The 19,482-nt window shown below is 36.6% G+C and overlaps 1 protein-coding gene across 9 annotated transcripts in view; it reads right to left on the bottom strand.

Moving 5' to 3' along the window:
- The window catches only part of VPS13D (vacuolar protein sorting 13 homolog D), a 108,745-nt gene that overhangs the window by 41,908 nt on the left and 47,355 nt on the right, over nucleotides 1–19,482 (bottom strand). For all 9 annotated transcript variants that reach the window (XM_074848261.1, XM_074848268.1, XM_074848264.1 and 6 more), the window contains 21 exons: nucleotides 18,920–19,070; nucleotides 18,070–18,280; nucleotides 16,709–16,956; nucleotides 15,159–15,350; nucleotides 14,440–14,566; nucleotides 13,378–13,520; nucleotides 12,425–12,555; nucleotides 12,006–12,181; nucleotides 11,753–11,876; nucleotides 10,810–11,045; nucleotides 9,931–10,039; nucleotides 9,123–9,283; nucleotides 8,662–8,770; nucleotides 8,050–8,229; nucleotides 7,633–7,749; nucleotides 7,139–7,288; nucleotides 6,153–6,302; nucleotides 5,225–5,321; nucleotides 3,396–3,544; nucleotides 756–890; nucleotides 235–402 (listed from right to left, as the gene is read on the bottom strand). In XM_074848261.1, the coding sequence (XP_074704362.1) occupies nucleotides 235–402; nucleotides 756–890; nucleotides 3,396–3,544; nucleotides 5,225–5,321; nucleotides 6,153–6,302; nucleotides 7,139–7,288; nucleotides 7,633–7,749; nucleotides 8,050–8,229; nucleotides 8,662–8,770; nucleotides 9,123–9,283; nucleotides 9,931–10,039; nucleotides 10,810–11,045; nucleotides 11,753–11,876; nucleotides 12,006–12,181; nucleotides 12,425–12,555; nucleotides 13,378–13,520; nucleotides 14,440–14,566; nucleotides 15,159–15,350; nucleotides 16,709–16,956; nucleotides 18,070–18,280; nucleotides 18,920–19,070 (3,264 nt within the window). The remainder of the gene's footprint in view (nucleotides 1–234; nucleotides 403–755; nucleotides 891–3,395; nucleotides 3,545–5,224; nucleotides 5,322–6,152; nucleotides 6,303–7,138; nucleotides 7,289–7,632; nucleotides 7,750–8,049; nucleotides 8,230–8,661; nucleotides 8,771–9,122; nucleotides 9,284–9,930; nucleotides 10,040–10,809; nucleotides 11,046–11,752; nucleotides 11,877–12,005; nucleotides 12,182–12,424; nucleotides 12,556–13,377; nucleotides 13,521–14,439; nucleotides 14,567–15,158; nucleotides 15,351–16,708; nucleotides 16,957–18,069; nucleotides 18,281–18,919; nucleotides 19,071–19,482) is intronic.

The following is a 19,482-nucleotide window of genomic DNA, read 5'->3' as shown; positions in this document are numbered from 1 at the left end:
AAATCTGCAAAATGTATGTTTATCAATAATAAGGCCTTGACTCCTACAGGGTTTCTGACATCCCTGAGGTGTACATATAAAGCTTTTTAAAAAAAAAATCTACACTTCAAACACAGTTTTTACAAAACAAACAGGACATAAAGCAATTTAAAGATGGCAAATAATTCTATTTGACTTGTTTCCTGACTATTTTTTGCTTATTGTTTAAGCAAACTTTAATACCATAATTATTACCTTTGCAGCAGAGTTTGATACTCCATGTGTGACATTTCTTATGAGACCACCAACATTACCGTATTTTATAAGTCCATGAACACCTTCTGTAACATCATTCAACAGACCCATAGGGTTGCCAAGGAAATCCACAGAACCTAGAATCCTTGCTGCCTGACTAAGCAGCTCCTGTAAAATTAACAGGAAGAATGAAATATCACTTATAGATCACGTTAACACCAGTAAGGTTGATTAAAATTAAAGAAAAAAGAAAAAAAAAAGAGTCCTACCTGCAACAAAAGCATATACAAAATCAGACGGTTTTACTGAAGAAAAGAACACACAAATACCACTAAGATCAACAATAGTTTCATCTTAAAATGCAGGTCTTCTTAGAAGCATGTGATGCTATTTCTCCATATACCAAAGCAGCAATACAGCACTAGCACTTAATAGTCAAGAAGGAGTTCCTGCACCCTCAGTAGAGAACTCATCCATCAGAAGTTCAGCCTTTGCCACAATAAAATCTGTATGACGCTTACCTCTTGAAAGTGTTTCAGAATGTCATTCATGATAAACTCCTGAGTTTCATATGGATGGACCCTAGTGAAAGGATCCAGATTAATCACAGCGTCTTCAAATCGGATTAGAGGAAATCCCAGTGTACTTTTCAATGCCTAATTAAATAAAAGATAATGCTACTTCAATTTTTCTCTCTACTTCTCATTCACAGCACCCAAATTAAGCAATCTTTAAATGAGTAACAAACCAAAATTATCTGAAGCTGCTAGAGTAGTTTACCACTGCCATGCAGACACTTTGATATAGAGGGCAATCCCTCTGTAAACCTTTTACTTGTAAGCAATGATCAATTATTAGAACTGCATTTCTTCAATAACTAGTCATTAAACGCTCTTCCTGATGCAATCTGTTTCCTACACTTGACAGGAACATTTCAAAACAAACTGTATTTAAGATTCCACACTTAGCACTTTGCTATAACTGCTCTGATGTTCAATAAAACCAAACCCTAAATGAATTTCCTTGATATGTAGTGAAGAAAATACTGGGTATTTTCTACCCTGCTAAGTTCTATGAATGGATTAAGCGTCAGGATGAGCTGGCATAACATACATAATATTTCCTGCAAGCCTGAGGCTCATTTCTAAACATTATGTGGTGTACCAAAACTCTTTAAACCAGCTTTTTCAATTATTTTCAAGGAAGAAAAAACTAAGACAGTAATTAGTTGGTGGGCTATCTGTAACCTGTACAATCTATACATAAAAAAACCACATTTAAGGTGGACAAGCTATGTATCTATATATACACAGAGAAAAATAAAATAATTTTGGAAAAATTAACAAAAAACCTAATCTTTTAAGAAAGAAAGAGATCCCTTCTATTTCAGGTCTTGATAATGGCATCTGCAGAGTCACCAACATCAGAAAATCTGAAGAAGGCAAGAAGCTTGATACTCATGTTATACCTTTCTCCATTAATCACTAAAGCATGTTTGGTAGTAAGTAACATGAGTTTTTCTGCCATCTGCAGGCAATTAAGGTAAATTACAGGTCTGATTTAAGTTTGTAAGTAAGAAAGGACCTATTTATTTTTTCAGTAAATGGATGACTAACTAAAGTAGTCCTCATTATTCACTTGGGTAGGAAGTAATTTCCTGTTTAACTATCAGATATTATATAAGGCAACTTTGTTAATACTGGTACCTAATAAAAATAATCTGTCTACACCAAATTACCAGACAGCAATGTCCAAGCCAGAAACATTAGAGGTAGGTAGAAAAACTTCTACAAAGGCTCTACTGTGATTATTCTCTCCCTCCTACCCTGAACTCTCCTGTGCTACAAAACTGAATAGAACTCTTTCTGTGAAAGTTAATATACAGAATACAGTCAGTGACTGTTATCATTAGGGGCAAAAAAAATGTCTACATCAAAGTTTTCTCTTGGGAACAATGCTGGTGGCTGCCAAGACATGTCCATATGCAATCATATACCAAAGGTGATTGGAAATCCAAACAGAACAGTGCACATAACTAGTTTCTTAAAGGCACTCACCACTAACAGTGGTTTATCTCTCTAAATTTGAGATAATAGGACGATAAGCATTTTTGTGTTGAAGCTAAAGTGCAAACACATTCAAGACACTGCTGATGTTGAATGGTAGGGAATATTACAGCTAGCTATTGAATTGTCTTACTTTGCACAAGGATTTGGTAAAAACAATACAAGAATGCAGGACTGATGATACTCTGGGTCATCTTGGTAGGACTTCACGATATACACTTATTCCACAAAACTTCTTTAAAAGCTCGCACATCTTCATGTCCATAATACCAAGGGCACAAAAAAGCTTGGTCAGTGTCTCAATTTTGGTTTTTTTGAACACCTAAGTTGAATAGGCAGCAGCTCAGTTCCTCCATAGTGGGGAGGGTTTTTTATGGTTTGGTTGGTTTTGTTTCAACTCCCCCACCTTGGAGAAAATGAGTTGTATTAGCTCAGAAGGAACTGAAATATTGCTGACTGTTACCACCTTATTATGTCCAGAAAGGTCCCAACACACAAACTGGGAATACTGGATGAGATTATCTTCTTTCTGTAATTTGGAATCCCTGGTTCACTTGAACGACTGTGCCAGAACATTTATTACCACATGAGAAGTACCAGATTTTCCACCTAAACCCATACTCAATTTGAATTCACTTTAATATTGAACCAAATTGCACAGTGCTCATGCAAGCCCTCCAATTCCAATGAGAACATTTTTTGGATGAAAACACTCAGAGTTGTCCTGTATTTCTGTTCCCTAAATTGAATAACTTCTTATGTTTCTTCACCCTCACCTCAGCCCTCCCATATGATAGTCATTCCCTTTAAGTTCTTTACACTACCATTAATGTAACTAAGATCCTCTGTAAAGTAGTGAGTTATTAGGTGAAGTTGGCCATGCTTCAACTGAAAGTACAAAAATTAAAGAATATTACAGAAGAGAATGAAAACTATGCAAATTAAACAACAGAAATTACTGGAACTTCTATTTGTAACTTAAATAATGGAAGAGTAAATGGAAATTAATAGCAGTAAATTAAAGCTTCTGTTCCCTCTTCCTCCTCCAATAGAATCTCTTTACTCGGAAGCATACTCTGGAATGCATTCATGTACCTTTAGATCCAAAGGTAGCTTGTTGGAAGTGAAGACACTCAACTTTATTTGAGGCACACTAATTTTCAGATTTTCAAAGTAGTATCGCTTTTGTCCTCCACCTTGTTCAACAACCTTTTCATGGAGGTTTTCATCATACTTCTCAACCTCTGCATACAGACAAAACATAGGAATCAGAATGGATTATATATCAATAAATATGGGGTTATGAATGCATACTCTGTAAAGAGTTAAGCTTCTCTGTACAAATAAAAAGTATGTGTGACTGCTAGTGTAGCCAGCAAAATTACTCATGCCTTATGACATGAAGTTGACCTCTGAGGCTCAAGATTTTTTTTTCAGATCTGCCTGCATCTCAAAAACCTGAATGCATTTGTAGCTAGATAAAAAAGTCGTCTAAGTGCATAGTTTAAGTTACTTGAGCTTTTAATCTCACTTCTAATTTATCTTTGTCAATATACAGAAACAAGAAGATACAAACATAACTATGCAATGTTTCCTACTGTGTAGTCATGGTCTTACAATGTTTTCCTCTCTCTACTTTCTCTATACTTCCTTACACACTCAACTATCAATATAATGTACAAAGCAAGCAAAGTTGAAAATCTTCTCAATTAGCACTACAGAATGGATAAAATGCTTATATGGAAGACAAATAAATCAATTTACGTACAGAGTGACCCAAATTTGGTTGACACTAACAGGTTCATATGTTATTTGTAAGAGCATCTTGGTGGTGTGAGAAGGCAGAGGGAAAGATGAAAGACAGCAAAGTCTTATGAACTCAGGTTCAATGTAAATGACAAACATGTTGAATGTAAATGACAAAATAATTATTGTCTGAATCTTGGATGACATCATCAGTATCAGGGGATAAACTACAAAGCATGTACAGTAAGTAAGGAAACAAAAAACCAGCAAAAACATCAGGGTAAAGCAAACCAAAAGACAGATTAGGAAACAGCATAAAAGCAAAACTCAGAATCTTTATTTCTTCTTTATGACTACAAATTTAAAGTCTTTAAATCCCCTGTGAAACATAATACTAATTTTTTCAGAAGATACTGTGGATTAGCAAGACACAGAACTCTTGAGCATCATTCATAGGCTTGTCCCCATTTGGAATCATGCCAACAGTTATTTTATTATATAACCCTACACACCCTACGGCATAATAAAAGTGACTTTTTCAGTTGCCACTCTGAAACAGACATTTCAGGAAGTTTCAAAAGTACAAAAAAAAACCCCACCAGAAGGATTAGTACAACATCTATGAGATTAGAAGATTCAAGAGCTCTGTCTTGCCTCACTGAATGGAAGAAAACTTATATTACAGTTAAAGCCAGGGGTATGGATGCCACAACTAAAAGGTCAGACAGCCAAAACTTTCCTTCAGTGAAGCAAGAGGAACTGCCCAAGGAACAAATGAACAGAGATCCCATTTCTAGCCTTGGGTTTAAATAAACAGACATTACTAAACAAAGTGGTTTGCTAAATTAATAACACAGTTTCTTTTATGCCAATTTAGATGAATCCAGATACAGGCACTTAAGATGAATACTAAACTCCTTCCCACAGAGGCTCAGCTCAGCCACCATGTACTGGACAACAGCATGTTACATCGGTCACTACCTGAATACTGCAAGAAGCACAATGTACATGAACAGCTCTCTAGGGGCCACTGAGACATTAGCTTTCCAGCTTTCTGTTCAACAGTGGAAGTCTTCAGGCAGCTAAGAGTTTGCTAGGCGTTATGAACTTATTTTATATGCAAAGATCATAATACCCCTGTACCTTGTAAAACTGGTCTTTGTAATTTTATACTATACCTGATTCAGACTGATCATAGCCAAAGAAACTCAATAGCTTCAGAAGTAGTTTCTCCTCAATTTGAACTGTGAACTTTCGAGCAGTGATCATCAGATGCTATGAAGATAAAAAAGTCTCAGTTTACAGTATTAACACTAGAGGTATAATCCATGTAAGCCATTAAACAGGACAACATGTTCTACTTCAATGGAATATTTCCACTGAAATGGATTTGTAGTAAGAACCCCACCTTCAAAATGTCTTTGGTAGTTTTCTTCACAAAGTTACCTACAACTAATGATGATTTTTTCAATTCTTTGGGAGGTATTGTGCTTCATTACCTAATACTAACACTTCAGAATCTGATGCTGAGCCGTTTTCCAACACCAAAATCAGCGTTTTTTCAAAATCGTGTCAAAATACATGGGTGAAGATTCCAAGTGAGAAAACAGGTCTTGATAACCAACTCAGTTTTGCCCTCACAATGCGTACCACAGTTGGTGGATAAATTTCCAAACAACATTTCCAAACAGCTGCAGTACACAGAGAGGGTTTATGCTACAAGGTAAAAGCTTACCAGAGAGAAGTAATAACCTCGTACACAACTCATGAAAAGCACAGCATAGATATTCCAGTTCCTGTGCTACTAAAAGGTACCTATCAATTCTGAGTGGAGAATAACTGGCTTGAGAAGTAAGGTCACAGACAGGAACAAACAGGGGTCTGGCCTCATTTGTTATATTTTTAAACATATTTATTATCCTGTTCATCACTGCACTGTAGCTTTAAACACTATGAACATGAGAAGGTGGATATTGTGTCCTTTAAGCCTCAGTATTAATTCAATAAAGTGTATTTCACAAATTATTTAATTCACATTACTATTAAAAACTAGAAACAGGAAAGGTCATTTAAACAGCATGGCACAATCAAAAGATTGTAGTTTACCTTGTATATATCAGTCAGTGCATTTTTACTGGGAAATTTCATTGCATTTACTTGCACAGCAGGACCAGTCTCCACAGGTTCATTTTCACTCATCTTAGGTGTCAGAAAGAGCATAAAAGGCTGCGTGGTGCCAATAAGCTGGTTGTCCACCTACAGAGTGAACAAGGCAGACAACAAAAATATTCAGAAATGTCCTCCATTTAAAAAAAAAAAAAAAGGTTATAATTACCAACAAACAAAACCTGTAACAAAATTGCTATGTTTTCTGTGATTTTTTTTTCTTTTTTCAAAAAACACAGCCAAAAATATTAAGCAACAGCAGAATTAAGCTACTCCTGCATTTCAGTTTGACTGATGCATGTAAGTATCCATTTATCTCGTATAATCTACAATTCCCCTTCCAAGGAAATCTTACATATTGGAACAGAATACCAATAATTTAGAGGAGATTTTTAGTAGAATAAAACCAGTTTTTACAGTCTTCTGTTTAACTTGTGAATTCTGAATTTCAAAGACTGAACTGAAAACAGAGGTTAAGGCAAAATTCTGCGAAGTTAAAAACAAAATCCAGTTGGAAAAAAATATAAGAGGTTTGTATTTATCTTATTTGTCTACGATTCTATGATTTATACTGTGGTACTACCAGCATTAGGACTCCTGCTTTCAATGGCTGCTTTTTCCTTATGTAATGACAAAGAACCAAGAACCAGGAAGGGAGAAAAATCTCAGTTTGACCTGTTTATAAAATAAAAAAGATTCTAACTTGCCTAATAGAAATCAATGGCATGAAATACAAGATATCATTGTCTAAACTATTACTAAGGAAAGAACAATGAAAAAAGGAAACACCAATGCTAATCAAAACTTCTATGATACTTAGGAATTGAAATCTCAGTAACAGCTCTAAACATTTTTCAAACCTATTATGACCACAAAAACCGCAGAAGACCCATGAACAAATAAATTTGTTTTAAAGTGACAAATACCTGTATGTCTTGCACACTGAGCTCTAGCATCTGACTTGTTGACAGTTGTGTGTAGTGGACATTAATTCTTGTGAGGCTTGCAAATACTAGCTCTTCAGGAACTTTGTTGACCAAAGACAATCCTATTCCACCTTCCAGTTTCACAAGCACCTGAAAAAAACAGTATTTGAAGAGGAAAAAAATAAAACCCACTAACAAACCAACACTGGTAAAAACCTGTGATACTGAATACGTACTTCTGCAAAGAAGTTATTTTTTTAGATTCAGCTCCCAAGAGGCTGAACAGCTCATTGACAATTAGTCTTTGAATAAAGACGTACTAAGACACATAAATGCAACTTCTAAGAATGAGGATTTTTAGCAGGAAAATGGTACAAGTTCATAACAAGAGGTCATCATGAGGAAAAGTTAACAACCAACCCCACCAAGCCCCTCTAAAATCCAGAAAGGGAAATGATAAATAGAAGAGACAGATAATACTGGTAATATCTTACTTCTAATTCCTGCTCTGTATCTGGATTTTTTAACTTGCGTAGATCTTGTTCTGTAACTGGAAGTTCATCTCCTTCACTGGACCAACGATCACTTCTACGTTGGTTAAAATCCGTTATCTGATAAACAAATACATTACTACAATGATCACTTACTACAATAAATTACTACAATGATCACTTTCCTATTTATAAAATAATTCTTATTTAAAATTGTCCTACCTTATAAAATCATCTTTTTAGAAAAATAATACAATGAAAACTTCTGTTGTAGTTATTTCCGTTTTATGATATTCCCCTCCCCCTTCATATCATTATAAAGGTAACTTTTTGTAAGAGTTTAGAGATGCAATACAGAAAGAGGTATTTCAAGTACAAGAAAATAATGAAATTAGATTCTAGTTAATGAAGGACTTTCACCTGTAGAACTCTAGTTGGCCCATCTGGGATGACTCTAACAGCTAGTACTCCTGACCCGGGTCTCATCTTCTGGTTTATGAACTGCTGTTCAGGTGGAACTGGCCCCAAAAGTTCAAGTGAAGTATCAGGACCAAGAACAACTTCTGCTCCATCATGAAGACCTAGTATTCCTCCCTTTGCCTGGAGAAAGAGAGAAGAGTAAGGGGAAAAAAAAAATAAGTGATAGGCAAAGGCTTCAGATAACTATTTACATACAGTAATTTAAAAGTGTATTTTACTCTCCTCTCTTTACTCTTTTTTCCTCTCTTTACTCTTTTTTTTTCTTTACTTTTCCTCTCTTTACTCTCTTTATCACTATATTGTTCATTTTCAACAATGACGTACTATTAATTTTCTAATTATTTACTTTAAAATTAATAGTGCAAGACGTTTAATTATTTGAAATTGGTAAGAACATTCAAACATGATTTTAAACCATGCGCAAGTCTGGTTGCCTCTGTATTCTGAACTTTGGCCTTAAAGCTTTTAGTTCACTTCAACAGTAAGCCCAAATGGCTCTGCCATCTATACCAGCAACAGTTAAAACAAGTTCAACATATAATCAGTACTGACCTGGACAACAAGTCCATGAATACCACAGGTCAACTTTCCATCACGAAAACTCCACGTCTGGGTAGTACTGCGCCGTCGATCGGGCTTTCTCAACATGAGGGGCTCGTACCTGCAACGAAAGCATGCCACCCAATAGTCAGAGGATTACAACTTGCCAGTTTTACTCTTCAGATGTGTCAATGGCAAACACTCTAACTTCGCTCAAGCTCATTTTCCTAAGCTCACTTCTGAAGTGCTCTTTCAACAATCTGCTGCTGAAACCACATTAGCCATGCTTTTAGAAGTATTTCCAAGTCACAAAAGTGATCATGAGGTCTGTTCATGAAGACAGACAAAATCTAGCTCTTCCACATGCCGTCAGAATAATTTATTTTCTTATTCAGAGAATATCACATTAAGTAGGCTTTCAAACACATGGTTAGAATCTACATCAGTTTCCTGAGAAATTGTATGAGCAATACCTGTTATCTGTGACAGCTGCCAGGCCTGCAATATCTAAAATCATGCAAGAGTCCACAGATCGAGGAGAAGGTTTATGGGGGTTATGAGGAACTGAAGAACCTTCATGGCAAAGCACTCCTGTGTCCGTCATTCTCCAAAGCTGGGATCGTTTTCCTGGCTCCTGTTGCATAAAAACTCAACATTTAAATGAACACAGCAGTACAGAGCAAGTATTTCTGTTCTGTTTTGTGATCAAATGATTTGAATTATAATTCTTAGAATGACTTGTAAAGAGCCCTGAATTAGAATTAGGAACTAGCTTGTATAAAAACTTCTAATAATTCAACTCTGATATTCAATGAGTATGTATCCTACATTAGCACTGTTAGATGCAGAGCTGTATTTACAAGCTATTTTTAATCTCAGCAATATTTAAATACAGTTTCTGTTTCTTAAGAGCTCCAGAAACAGAAGACTTATCTTACACTGCAACCAAAAAGGAAGCATGCCCTGCCTTGTAACTTCACTGGAACATCCAACACACAACTTGGTGGTCTTATGAGGCATTTACAACGATCCTTACTACTTTCATTCCAATTTCCTTTTCTGTCAACCTTACCCCCTGTAAAAATCTTATACGGAAGCACCACCATAATTCAGGTAACCTGAACTGCAATAACCTGTCACTTTCAGTGGTGTCTGTCTCCACCATTTAAAAAGTTACCACAAAAACGTTTTGGGATTTTTTTTTTTTTCCTTCTCCCAGCATATGATTTTACTTCAGCACATAGCAACAGTATTTTAATAAAATCAAACGAGTCTTGGTACCTTCTTTTTCAATACAACTCGTTGAGTCTTTGGAGAAACATCAAGGACAAGCTCTGCATATGCAGCATCCTTATTTGAAGCAACTGGTCTTACACTTGGCTCCTGTAAACTAGAACACCAAGAAAACATCATCATGTTTATTCAGAGTAGATGCTTCTTCTGTAAACTGAATTAGACCTGTACCAAAATCCAACTGAGGAAGCTTAAGCTTCCAATATAGCCAATCAGACAAAAATTTATACTGTTTTTTTTTCTGCTCTTCTTATTTTTGGAACTACCAGTGTAAGCTGTCAATTTGAACACCTTCTTAAAAGGGGCTTTGATTTCTCACTGCAACTAGGAACTTCATAGGCAAAGCATATGAATTCCAAAGAAAATTTTCTACCTTATATTGAGGAAAGCAACAAAGCATTTATGAATCTCCTCTAGCTGTTTTCAATAGCATATAAACTAGTGCAAGTTTAAAATTCACAGATATGTCATAAATAGGTATGTCCTGTAGGCAAGTGTTCTTCACACACCAAAGGAAATTAAGCCCCCAGACATGACCTTTAAACATCCCTGCTCTTCTAGGATCAGACAGTGGAGTCACAGCAGATGACATACGCTAAATCTTTCTCACTAGGCGATAAAATAAACGAAGGCAAGCTGCATCTATAAAGCTAAATTACCATGATCAAACTAGGTAAGATACACAGCCTACCAACTGCCAAACTCAACTTCTGAATTTTGGCGTTTCTTTTGCTAGCTACAAAGTTGACAAAAGTTTACCTGCATTTGAAAAACTTTTAAATGGCAACCATTAACGGAATATTAATGTAAAGCCTAAAAAACACCACGAACATTCAAAATATTTTCATCTAATATATAAAGAATTACCCCGAGAAAGTGTATGTAGCAGCAATATAAATGAAGTTTTCATAGTAAAGCTGATTGGTATCTTGGAAGTCATTCATGCTACAGACGATTTCTGAGGAGCCTGCCCCTTTTACTGTCAGCATTATAAAAGGTGGTAGAACAGGTTCATCCCATGCATAATCCAGAGAGGTCATGGGCTTCACTTCAGTGTACAGCCTTGGCTCAACAACACCATGCTGATTAAAAACAACTGGGACCTGTAACAGTTATGAAAGAGGATTTGGTTTCACACAGAAATTGTTAATCAGATTTTTTGCTATCATTTGTTCATTTATGCAGAAGTTGATTACTGAAACACATTCAGCTCACTCCCCGCCTCAGTGGTTTCAGATGCATTTTCTTCCATTCAGGTCTCAATTAAAGACAGTCTCAAAGGGATGAGAAATGTTTGCTTTGATCTGTCATCCATGGTTCAAAATGTCTTCAGTCCCACAGTACCATCTCAAACCCTCCCAATCAAAATTAGGACTTGCCCAGTTTTATTTAACAGTTCAGTACCAAAATCCAGAATAAGAACTAATAACTATTAAGAGCTCCATCTCCTGCTCTGATCACAAGGCAGTCAGCAAGTTACTGTAAAATATGTGAAGTAAATTCTCCGATTTTTACAATCACTGACATGGAAGCCCAAAGACAGAAAGAAAGGAAATGGCAGCAATAGCCCAGATTCTTTCTACAGGTTATTCTAGCGCTGAAAGTAACACAGAACAGATTACAATCTATCACTCCAGCACAATTTTCTCACCAGTAATAATGCTCTTCCTTGTAAGACTTTTCATGTACTTTCATTTTATTTCATTATACAAGCTAGTCAGCTCCCTCTTCTAACAAATATAATAGAACCTCTACTTATCTTTTTTACTAAAAAATAAAAGAAAAACAATGTGATTTTTTGGTCTTTTACCTTGGAAAAATTGTCTATGCGGAAAGGTGGCGGTAACTGATCTGTGTCACTGAATGCAATGCGGTATGTGGCTCCTTGAAGAGTAATTTCTACTCTTAAGAAGTAACATTTTCCCAGGGTGTCCCTGAACAAGAACAAACAAGGTCAAGAGAGGCAGGCTTCTGATCTGTGTTACTCGCAGTCATAAGTGTTAAACAGCTGCTTCTATCACAAAATGGAAGCATGTGACAGAAGATGTGTATGTAATAGCTACCTCATATTAATATGGAACGAGTTGTTTTTGTTGACCTCAAAGCCTCCAGACCAAATGCAGTTTGGGACATCCATTAGTCTCACACATAATAGCTGATCATAATCGTTACGTGGCCAGTGGAACACGACGCTGGAGCCAGGAAGTGTGGAGATATAGCCATCAGGATTGGATGTTCCCTAGTAATAGAAATTGGGAAATACATATCCTACAGGTATTAAAAAAATACAGTATTCCTCTATATACCTCCCACATACAAACACAGCAATTATTCTGCTAGGTGGATGCTGGTATTAGAATAAAGATCCTCATAATCAGCCAATAATACTTTCAAGTATAACACCTGTGTTCTTTTTGGTGAGAAGATGCTGTGACTAACTACAGGCATTGTAATAACAAGTAATGAAAAGGAAGCACCTTACCCGACCTCTGGCAAATTCCCGCTGAACAAAGGCAAGTTTGTAGGTTGATTTATTATCCAATAGGTAACGAGGTGCAAATGTTACCATGCATGTGTCAATGTAACGGCCTCTGCCTTTTTTAACGTCAATACCTAGTAATAAAAACAAGTTAAAAATAAAGCTATTATTTACAAGAGAAAACAAAAGACACCTGCCACAATATATTTCACACCACTGAAGTCCTTTTTCTTGGGTTCCTGAGATGCACTGTTTCTGCCATACCACTGCCGTATTTTGAAACATTATTTTAAACAGTAAATGTAATTTTATGCCATATGTTACCCTCTGTTTCTCAAGTACAATTTAGAGATCATAAGCACTGAAGATAAAAAAAATGCAAACCATTTCCCATTAATTATTCCACTTTTAAACATATGAAAAATTCCTCAAAAATCACTGTGGAGTAATTTCCAAACTGTCATTTAATTAAAAACTAAAAGCTTCTGAGAAAATTGTACTTTATGTACACTAGGAGCGCAAGGAAGACAGAAGTTGCACTCCTCTACATCAGCCTACAGAGGCACCACAAAGCAAAACCCACAGAAGTAACACATGGCTGAACAGTCACAGTATATAGACACTCAAAATAATCAAAGACAGTAATGAGGTGGGATTTCAAATGTACTTAGAAGTAACATACAGGGGAATAAAGACACAGAAAGAGAAAGAACAGTTTGTAAACGCAGTTATTAACAGTGATGAAATGTAAAAATAAAAATAACTAAAACCTGATTTTTAAGCTAATGAAATTCAAAATAAAGATGTAAAAAGACTTAGAATACTATTTCTTGTTTAATAATTTTCTCTGGACTCTGAAAAACCTTTAACAATGGTTTTGTTCCGGTTTTGGTGTCACTGACATCATGCCTTGCCAAGTTCTCCAGCGTTTTTCAGATGTTCCTATGAACACATACCGATGTTATAAATGAGGCCTGGCCTGTTTCCATGTTGGATGACCTTAAGCGCTCTGACACCACTACCGCCATCCAGGGAGAAACCCTGGCACCAGCCAGGCATGCCGTCAGGATGGATTCCCTTTCCAACCCGCATTGTACAACTAGAGGTAAGTAGAAAACACAAAGATTTACTCATTTAAATGAAGGATCAGATATCAACACAATGCTGATGATCAGACACATACCCAGATACAAAAAGAACACCTGTGTTTTAATATAAAAGCATTAGAAGCCACGATAAATCTCTTAAGTAATCATTCTGCATTTCTGCCATAAGCTCCTTTAAACATATTGGTCAAGATTCAGTGACCATGTCATGTAAAAGACTTGGTAATTTTCAGACTGATTAACCACAAAAACATTTGTGTGTCTTTTTTCTTTGAAAGAATAAAAAAAAAAAGTTTGGAATAAATTTTTGCAATAAATTTAATTGTTGTTCATTTGAGCAAAAATACCAGAATATTTCAGAAAAATTTATTTAAAATCATGTTGTTATTTCTGATCTTCATGCAAAAAGCAAGTTCTCTCCTTGATGCCAGTTAAAATAGCTGAGAAGTTTCCCTTCCAAAATGCTGCCATTTTCTTTTACATCAGAATCAGAATAGCTCTTCTGCATGTGGACTTTCTACTGAGTGACTGCTACTACTTCTCTATTAACACTCAGAGTTTAGCATTAGGGGTGCGGAGTGGGGTTTTTTAGTGGTAACAAAGTAATTTATACAACTCCTTAAGCTCTTCAAAAAGGTTTTTCTTTTTCTTACAAGAGCATGAGTTCAAAGCATGCAAAATAAAACCAAAGCAGCCTGCAGACACAACAGAATTAGCCAACCAAGGAGTTTTAAGTATCTAAAGATACAATATGCTTATTTCAGTATTTAGAAATTTAATAACCTAACAGGTCATCTCAATAAGGAAAGACTTTTCCTACATTATATTCATACTAATATATCAGCACCTCTGCAAATTACTTTCATACTTTGTAAGGTTCCTCCTGTCTGCTCTCCTTGTGGTATTACTTACAAGGTTGGCTGTTCTTTATCAGCATAACAGAATAGAAGTGGGCTGAGGCTTCTAGCAAGCTCGTGTTCTTCAAACTGACCAGCAGCATCTGTTTTTGCATTATCTTGTCTGAAGATAAGTGGTAATCCTTTAAGTAAACACAGAAAAGGGAGTGTCAATCTTCACCTTTGCACAAATTAAACTGAGAGGTAAAAACTACTTCAAATTAAGGAACAACCTAAAGGATTTTGGTTGTAATAGTAGCCATTAGTCTGCATGCATTCTCCCCCTCAGTCTAACCTGTTTAACAGCTAGACCTATTAACAGCTGCCAGCCATGGAGTCGGGTCCATGCATTAGAGGAGTTGCAGCTCTGAAAGTGCCAATGGATGTTAACATAATTAGCTGCAATTTAGACCTGTTGCTATCTGAAGGCATTTCAGTCTTTGAAAACCACAATTTTAACAGTGATTTAATCTATGTTGATTTATTTAAAGGTACAATAGCTCATGTTTGAAAATCTGCAATATAGCAACTAAAATGTCTAAGTTATCTGCTGTAACATTTATCAAAAAATAGCTGCAGACAATGTAAAAAAAACCCCAAAATTCCTGCAACTTTAATTCTGCTTAAGTAGTGTTTAAATGCTCTGTCTGGCTAGAAAGGAAATCAAAACACTGCATGACATCTTTATTTCCCAGTTCATGATTACAGTTATGAAGGAAATTACTGTAAACTTACCTGTTTTGTTGATTAACCAATATGGTGCTAAAATCAGTATTTTTAGAGAACCTTCAGCACGACATACAATCCTTATGGTCAAATTCAGCAGTCGTTTGTTGACATCATACAGTCGCATCCGCACCATATAGTTTTGTGTCCCAGGAGGAATCAACAGCTCTTTGCAGATGGGGAAGTTTTCTAGCAATACCCCTACAAAAACAAAAGAAAGCAAAATAAAACCAAACATCACTCAGACAGAAACATTAGTTTCTGATAAGCATACAGGTTGGTGTTTCATATGGCATGATTTTTCAAAATATTTATATATTTAGATATTCGCCATGGAGAAGGACTTTGGGGTGTTAGTGGGTGGAAAACTGACTGTGAGCCAGCAACGTGCGCTCACAGCCCAGAAAGCCACCCATGTGCTGGGCTGCATCCAGAGCAGTGTGGCCAGCAGGGTGGGGGGGGGGGATTCTCCCCCTCTGCTCCGCTCTCTCGTGAGACCCCCCTGCAGTGCTGGGTCCAGCTCTGGGGGCACCAACATCAGAAGGACACGGACCTGCTCGAGCGGGGCCAGAGGAGGCCACGAAGATGCTTGGGGGGCTGGAGCACCCCCCTGTGAGGACAGGCTGAGAGAGTTGGGGGGGTTCAGCTGGAGAAGAGAAGGCTCCGGGGAGACCTTAGAGAGGCCTCCCAGTGCTTAAAGGGGCTACAGGAAAGGGGGGAGGGACTCTTGATCAGGGGGTGTAGGGATAGGACAGGGGGAATGGTGTTAAACTGAAAAAGGGGAGATTTAGATTAGATAGGAGGAAGAAGTTCTTCCCTGTGAGGGTGGAGAGACACTGGCACAGGTTGCCCAGAGAAGCTGTGGCTGCCCCCTCCCTGGAAGGGTTCAAGGCCAGGTTGGACGGGGCTTTGGGCAGCCTGGGCTGTGGCAGGGGGGTGGGACTGGATGATCTTTAAGGTCCCTTCCAACCCAACCCATCCTGTGATTCTATTATTTCATATCGCTTACCCAAATTAATTTTTAAATCTGCCCAATGTAGTGACCTCTGAACTCATAAAGAAATGCCTCAATTTAAGTCACAAGCAGCAAAAAAAGTTCTGTAAAGAACTCTGCTTAGGGCTAATTACTGCTTTAGGCATCAGAAGTCCAGCCAGTGTTGAATAATTCCACACACACTCTCAACAACAAATTTTTCTGTCAGAAAGAAAACAGCAAAAACACCCAAAATTTTGAGAACTTATTTATTCCCTTCTTTATCACTGTTTTCTCCAGGTTCCAATGTTTCCACTCTCAGGAAAATGAGAAAAGAGACAAGTAAGGAACAGACCAAGCAGCTGACAGATTTGGGAGAATGATAGCAATATTAGTATCTTTTTTGGATGCATGCAGTTTGTTATTAACTATAAGCAGCCCTGCAACCCAATGAAATAATCATATAAATGTTTTCATTTTTTTAAAATTTTTCCATTCTTGCACCATATCTCCTTGCACAAGAAACAGTTATACTGAGGTACTCCTCTTGGAGGATCAGAAAGTGGTATCTGAAAAAGAACCTTACCAAGCTCAATGTTCTGAGATGTATCAGCTGTGTGCAGTGCTGCCTCTTTACCAGGTTTTAATGTCCCATTAATTGGCATTCCTTTAACATAAAACTCGAGTTCACAAGGTAGCAAGTTACAGATTACCACTGTTGGCAAGAGATAAATACTATGCCCAGGCTGTCTGAAAATCTGTTTAGCACTGTCGGAAAATATGTTGGAAGGCATGTAATCCGGATAATTTTCTTTCTTTATAGCCACACAAAACCTGTGAAGGCAGAAGTATATGAGAAGAAGTCAATTAATATAATAATATTAATAATATAATAACTGAATCTTTGTGTACTGCACTAAATCTCACAACATGCTGTAACTTCAGGACTGATAGCAAAAACAGCATTTCAGTTGTTCTCCACATAATCCCTTTAGAGTTTAATTATAAGATATTTTGTATTTATGCCTAACATTAAGACAACAGGAGTTTCCTGATTTTAATCAAAGAATTAATTTAGACACTCAAAAAACCTCATCTGTTCAGAGACCTATGAGAAAATTGCTTTTACAGAATACCAACTTTAAAATCAACTTCCATAAACTCACAGAACCATGTTATTAACTGTAACTAAAAAGAAAATTTAACTATTAAACTATAATCATGTTCTTAAACATAAATGCTGAATGTGTCCTTCTTCCCAGTAGATATATCCTTGCTTTGGCCACCTGACACTTCAGTTTTTCATTTGTTAAGTAAAATAATTAAGTAAACCTTAATTTTAAATAATTTTCCTCCCTGTGATATGTTCAAAACCAGCATATTAAGAAATGAACTATGGAACTGACACAAAGCAGTAACTACAGAGTATGCAAAAGTCATTTCCTGAAACAACTTCAATAATCTCTATTCCAGTATTTCCTAAGTTGAGAGTATCCCTAAATCCATCATAGCAGGTAACCACAAAATTCCATTAAATCCTCACTATACAGTGGTATTTTGGGGCTTAGAACAGAGTACAGGACATTCAGGACAAAGAATGAGCAAACCACTCATTATTCTCAGTGAGACAGACTAGATAATTTAACATAAGACCATACTCTATTTTCTGAGCTTTTCTTTTTTACAATAAATACCAATAGTGTGCTTACTTTGTGTTCTCAGACATTCACTAACAGGCACTGTCAAAGGGGCTTCAAGGAGCCTTGCAGAAATACAGCAGTTATGCTTCAACGTTTCTCATTATTCAAGAGACCAAACAAAACATTCCATTAAACTGCAGAAGCTTTCATTTCTAAGTATTTTATTTCCTGTTAGTCACTTTCACAGTATTTCATTTATCAGTAGAAGATAACACAGCTTACAGAAAAATAATTTGGTCTTACTTACCTGAAAAATCGGCTGTTTTCAGACTCCATTGAATGACACTCTCGCTTGCTGCTACATACTTCTGCTGCCTTCTGAACATTAGTCCAGTGAATTGGAGCCTTACAGAAAAAGACTCCCATTCCTTTTGGCCTGGCTTGCAAACGCCAAGATGTAAGATGTAATGGAATAGCAAAGGAATCTCCTGGCATAACTGCTGGAAGAACTACAGGCTCTGCAACCAGAGAAGAAAATACACATCTCAAAACAGGCTCCTTTACTGAAAAGCATAAAATTTTCAAATAGTAAGTCTCTAATTTTTGAAGCAACACGTTTTGTTTTAACATAAAACACTAGCTACTTTATGTATGTTTCAAACACCAACCCGTTGTTTAAAGCCCTGTTAACAATCTGGCAGCAGACAAATTTAGGTGTGTAAATCTGAAACTGGAAACAGACTAAAATCTTGTTGTAATTACAATTCTTTTTCTTTGGATGCTTTAGTGAAAATGCTTATTTCAAAAAGACCTCCTTCATTACATTTTGCTTACATTATCAGCGTATCACTATATTTCTAGACTGTGCCTTTGCATGCTGACACCCGAAAACTTCCATACCACTAAAAGATACAACATGATACATACAGAAATAAGATTCAGTCTTTACAGAGACTCAGCTTTCCCTGTTTACCTGAACACTAAGAAAAATCCTACTGGGTTCTCTGGCTTACTTTTCTGATCACTTTCTTCTTAACATCACCCATTTCCCCTCCAGGGAAGTCTACTTTGTTGTTAACCATTACAGGCAGTGCTGAATCTTCTTGGAGAGAAAGCTAAAGATTCCCCATAGTATGGAAGGAATATACAACACTTACTGTCAGGAGCAGAAGGACTATCTAGTCTTAGTTCCATTGGTGTTTCCAGCTTGTTTTTCACCATCAAGGCTGAGCGCACTGTTATCACCTTCCGAGCGCTACCTTCCATGGTAACTTCAAATACCACACGAACTGGAGGCAATGAAGAAAACTGGAAGATATTTAAAAGCATTAAAAAGCTCAGGTAATGATTATATCTAGAAGAGGGACACCTCAATTTTGAAGCAGTAACTGCTGGAGTAAAAACTTGCCAACTGAGTCCAACCACGTGCAACACCTAAGGTATATACAGTTTCATAAACATGATTTATAATCCTGTACCTCTTCCTCAAACCACAACAAAATTAACTATGAAAAAGCAATTTTAAATACTACTAACTCTATTATCTTTTTCAAAATGATGCAAGTTCAAGTAAGAGCAATACAGATCCTAAAAGAACACTTAATACACTATCTCTCACTGTTACATTATTTTATAAATTCATGGAGTTAGAATTCTGAGCCTCATATAATTATCAGTCACTCACCACTCCTAGCCACCAAAACTAAAAAACAAGGTGGAG

Source organism: Strix aluco, chromosome 22 (assembly GCF_031877795.1).
Source record: "Strix aluco isolate bStrAlu1 chromosome 22, bStrAlu1.hap1, whole genome shotgun sequence".
Classification (NCBI taxonomy): Eukaryota; Metazoa; Chordata; class Aves; order Strigiformes; family Strigidae; genus Strix; species Strix aluco.
The sequence above is the reverse complement of the archived record's forward strand: the minus strand, read 5'-3'. Positions and strand labels throughout refer to the sequence as shown.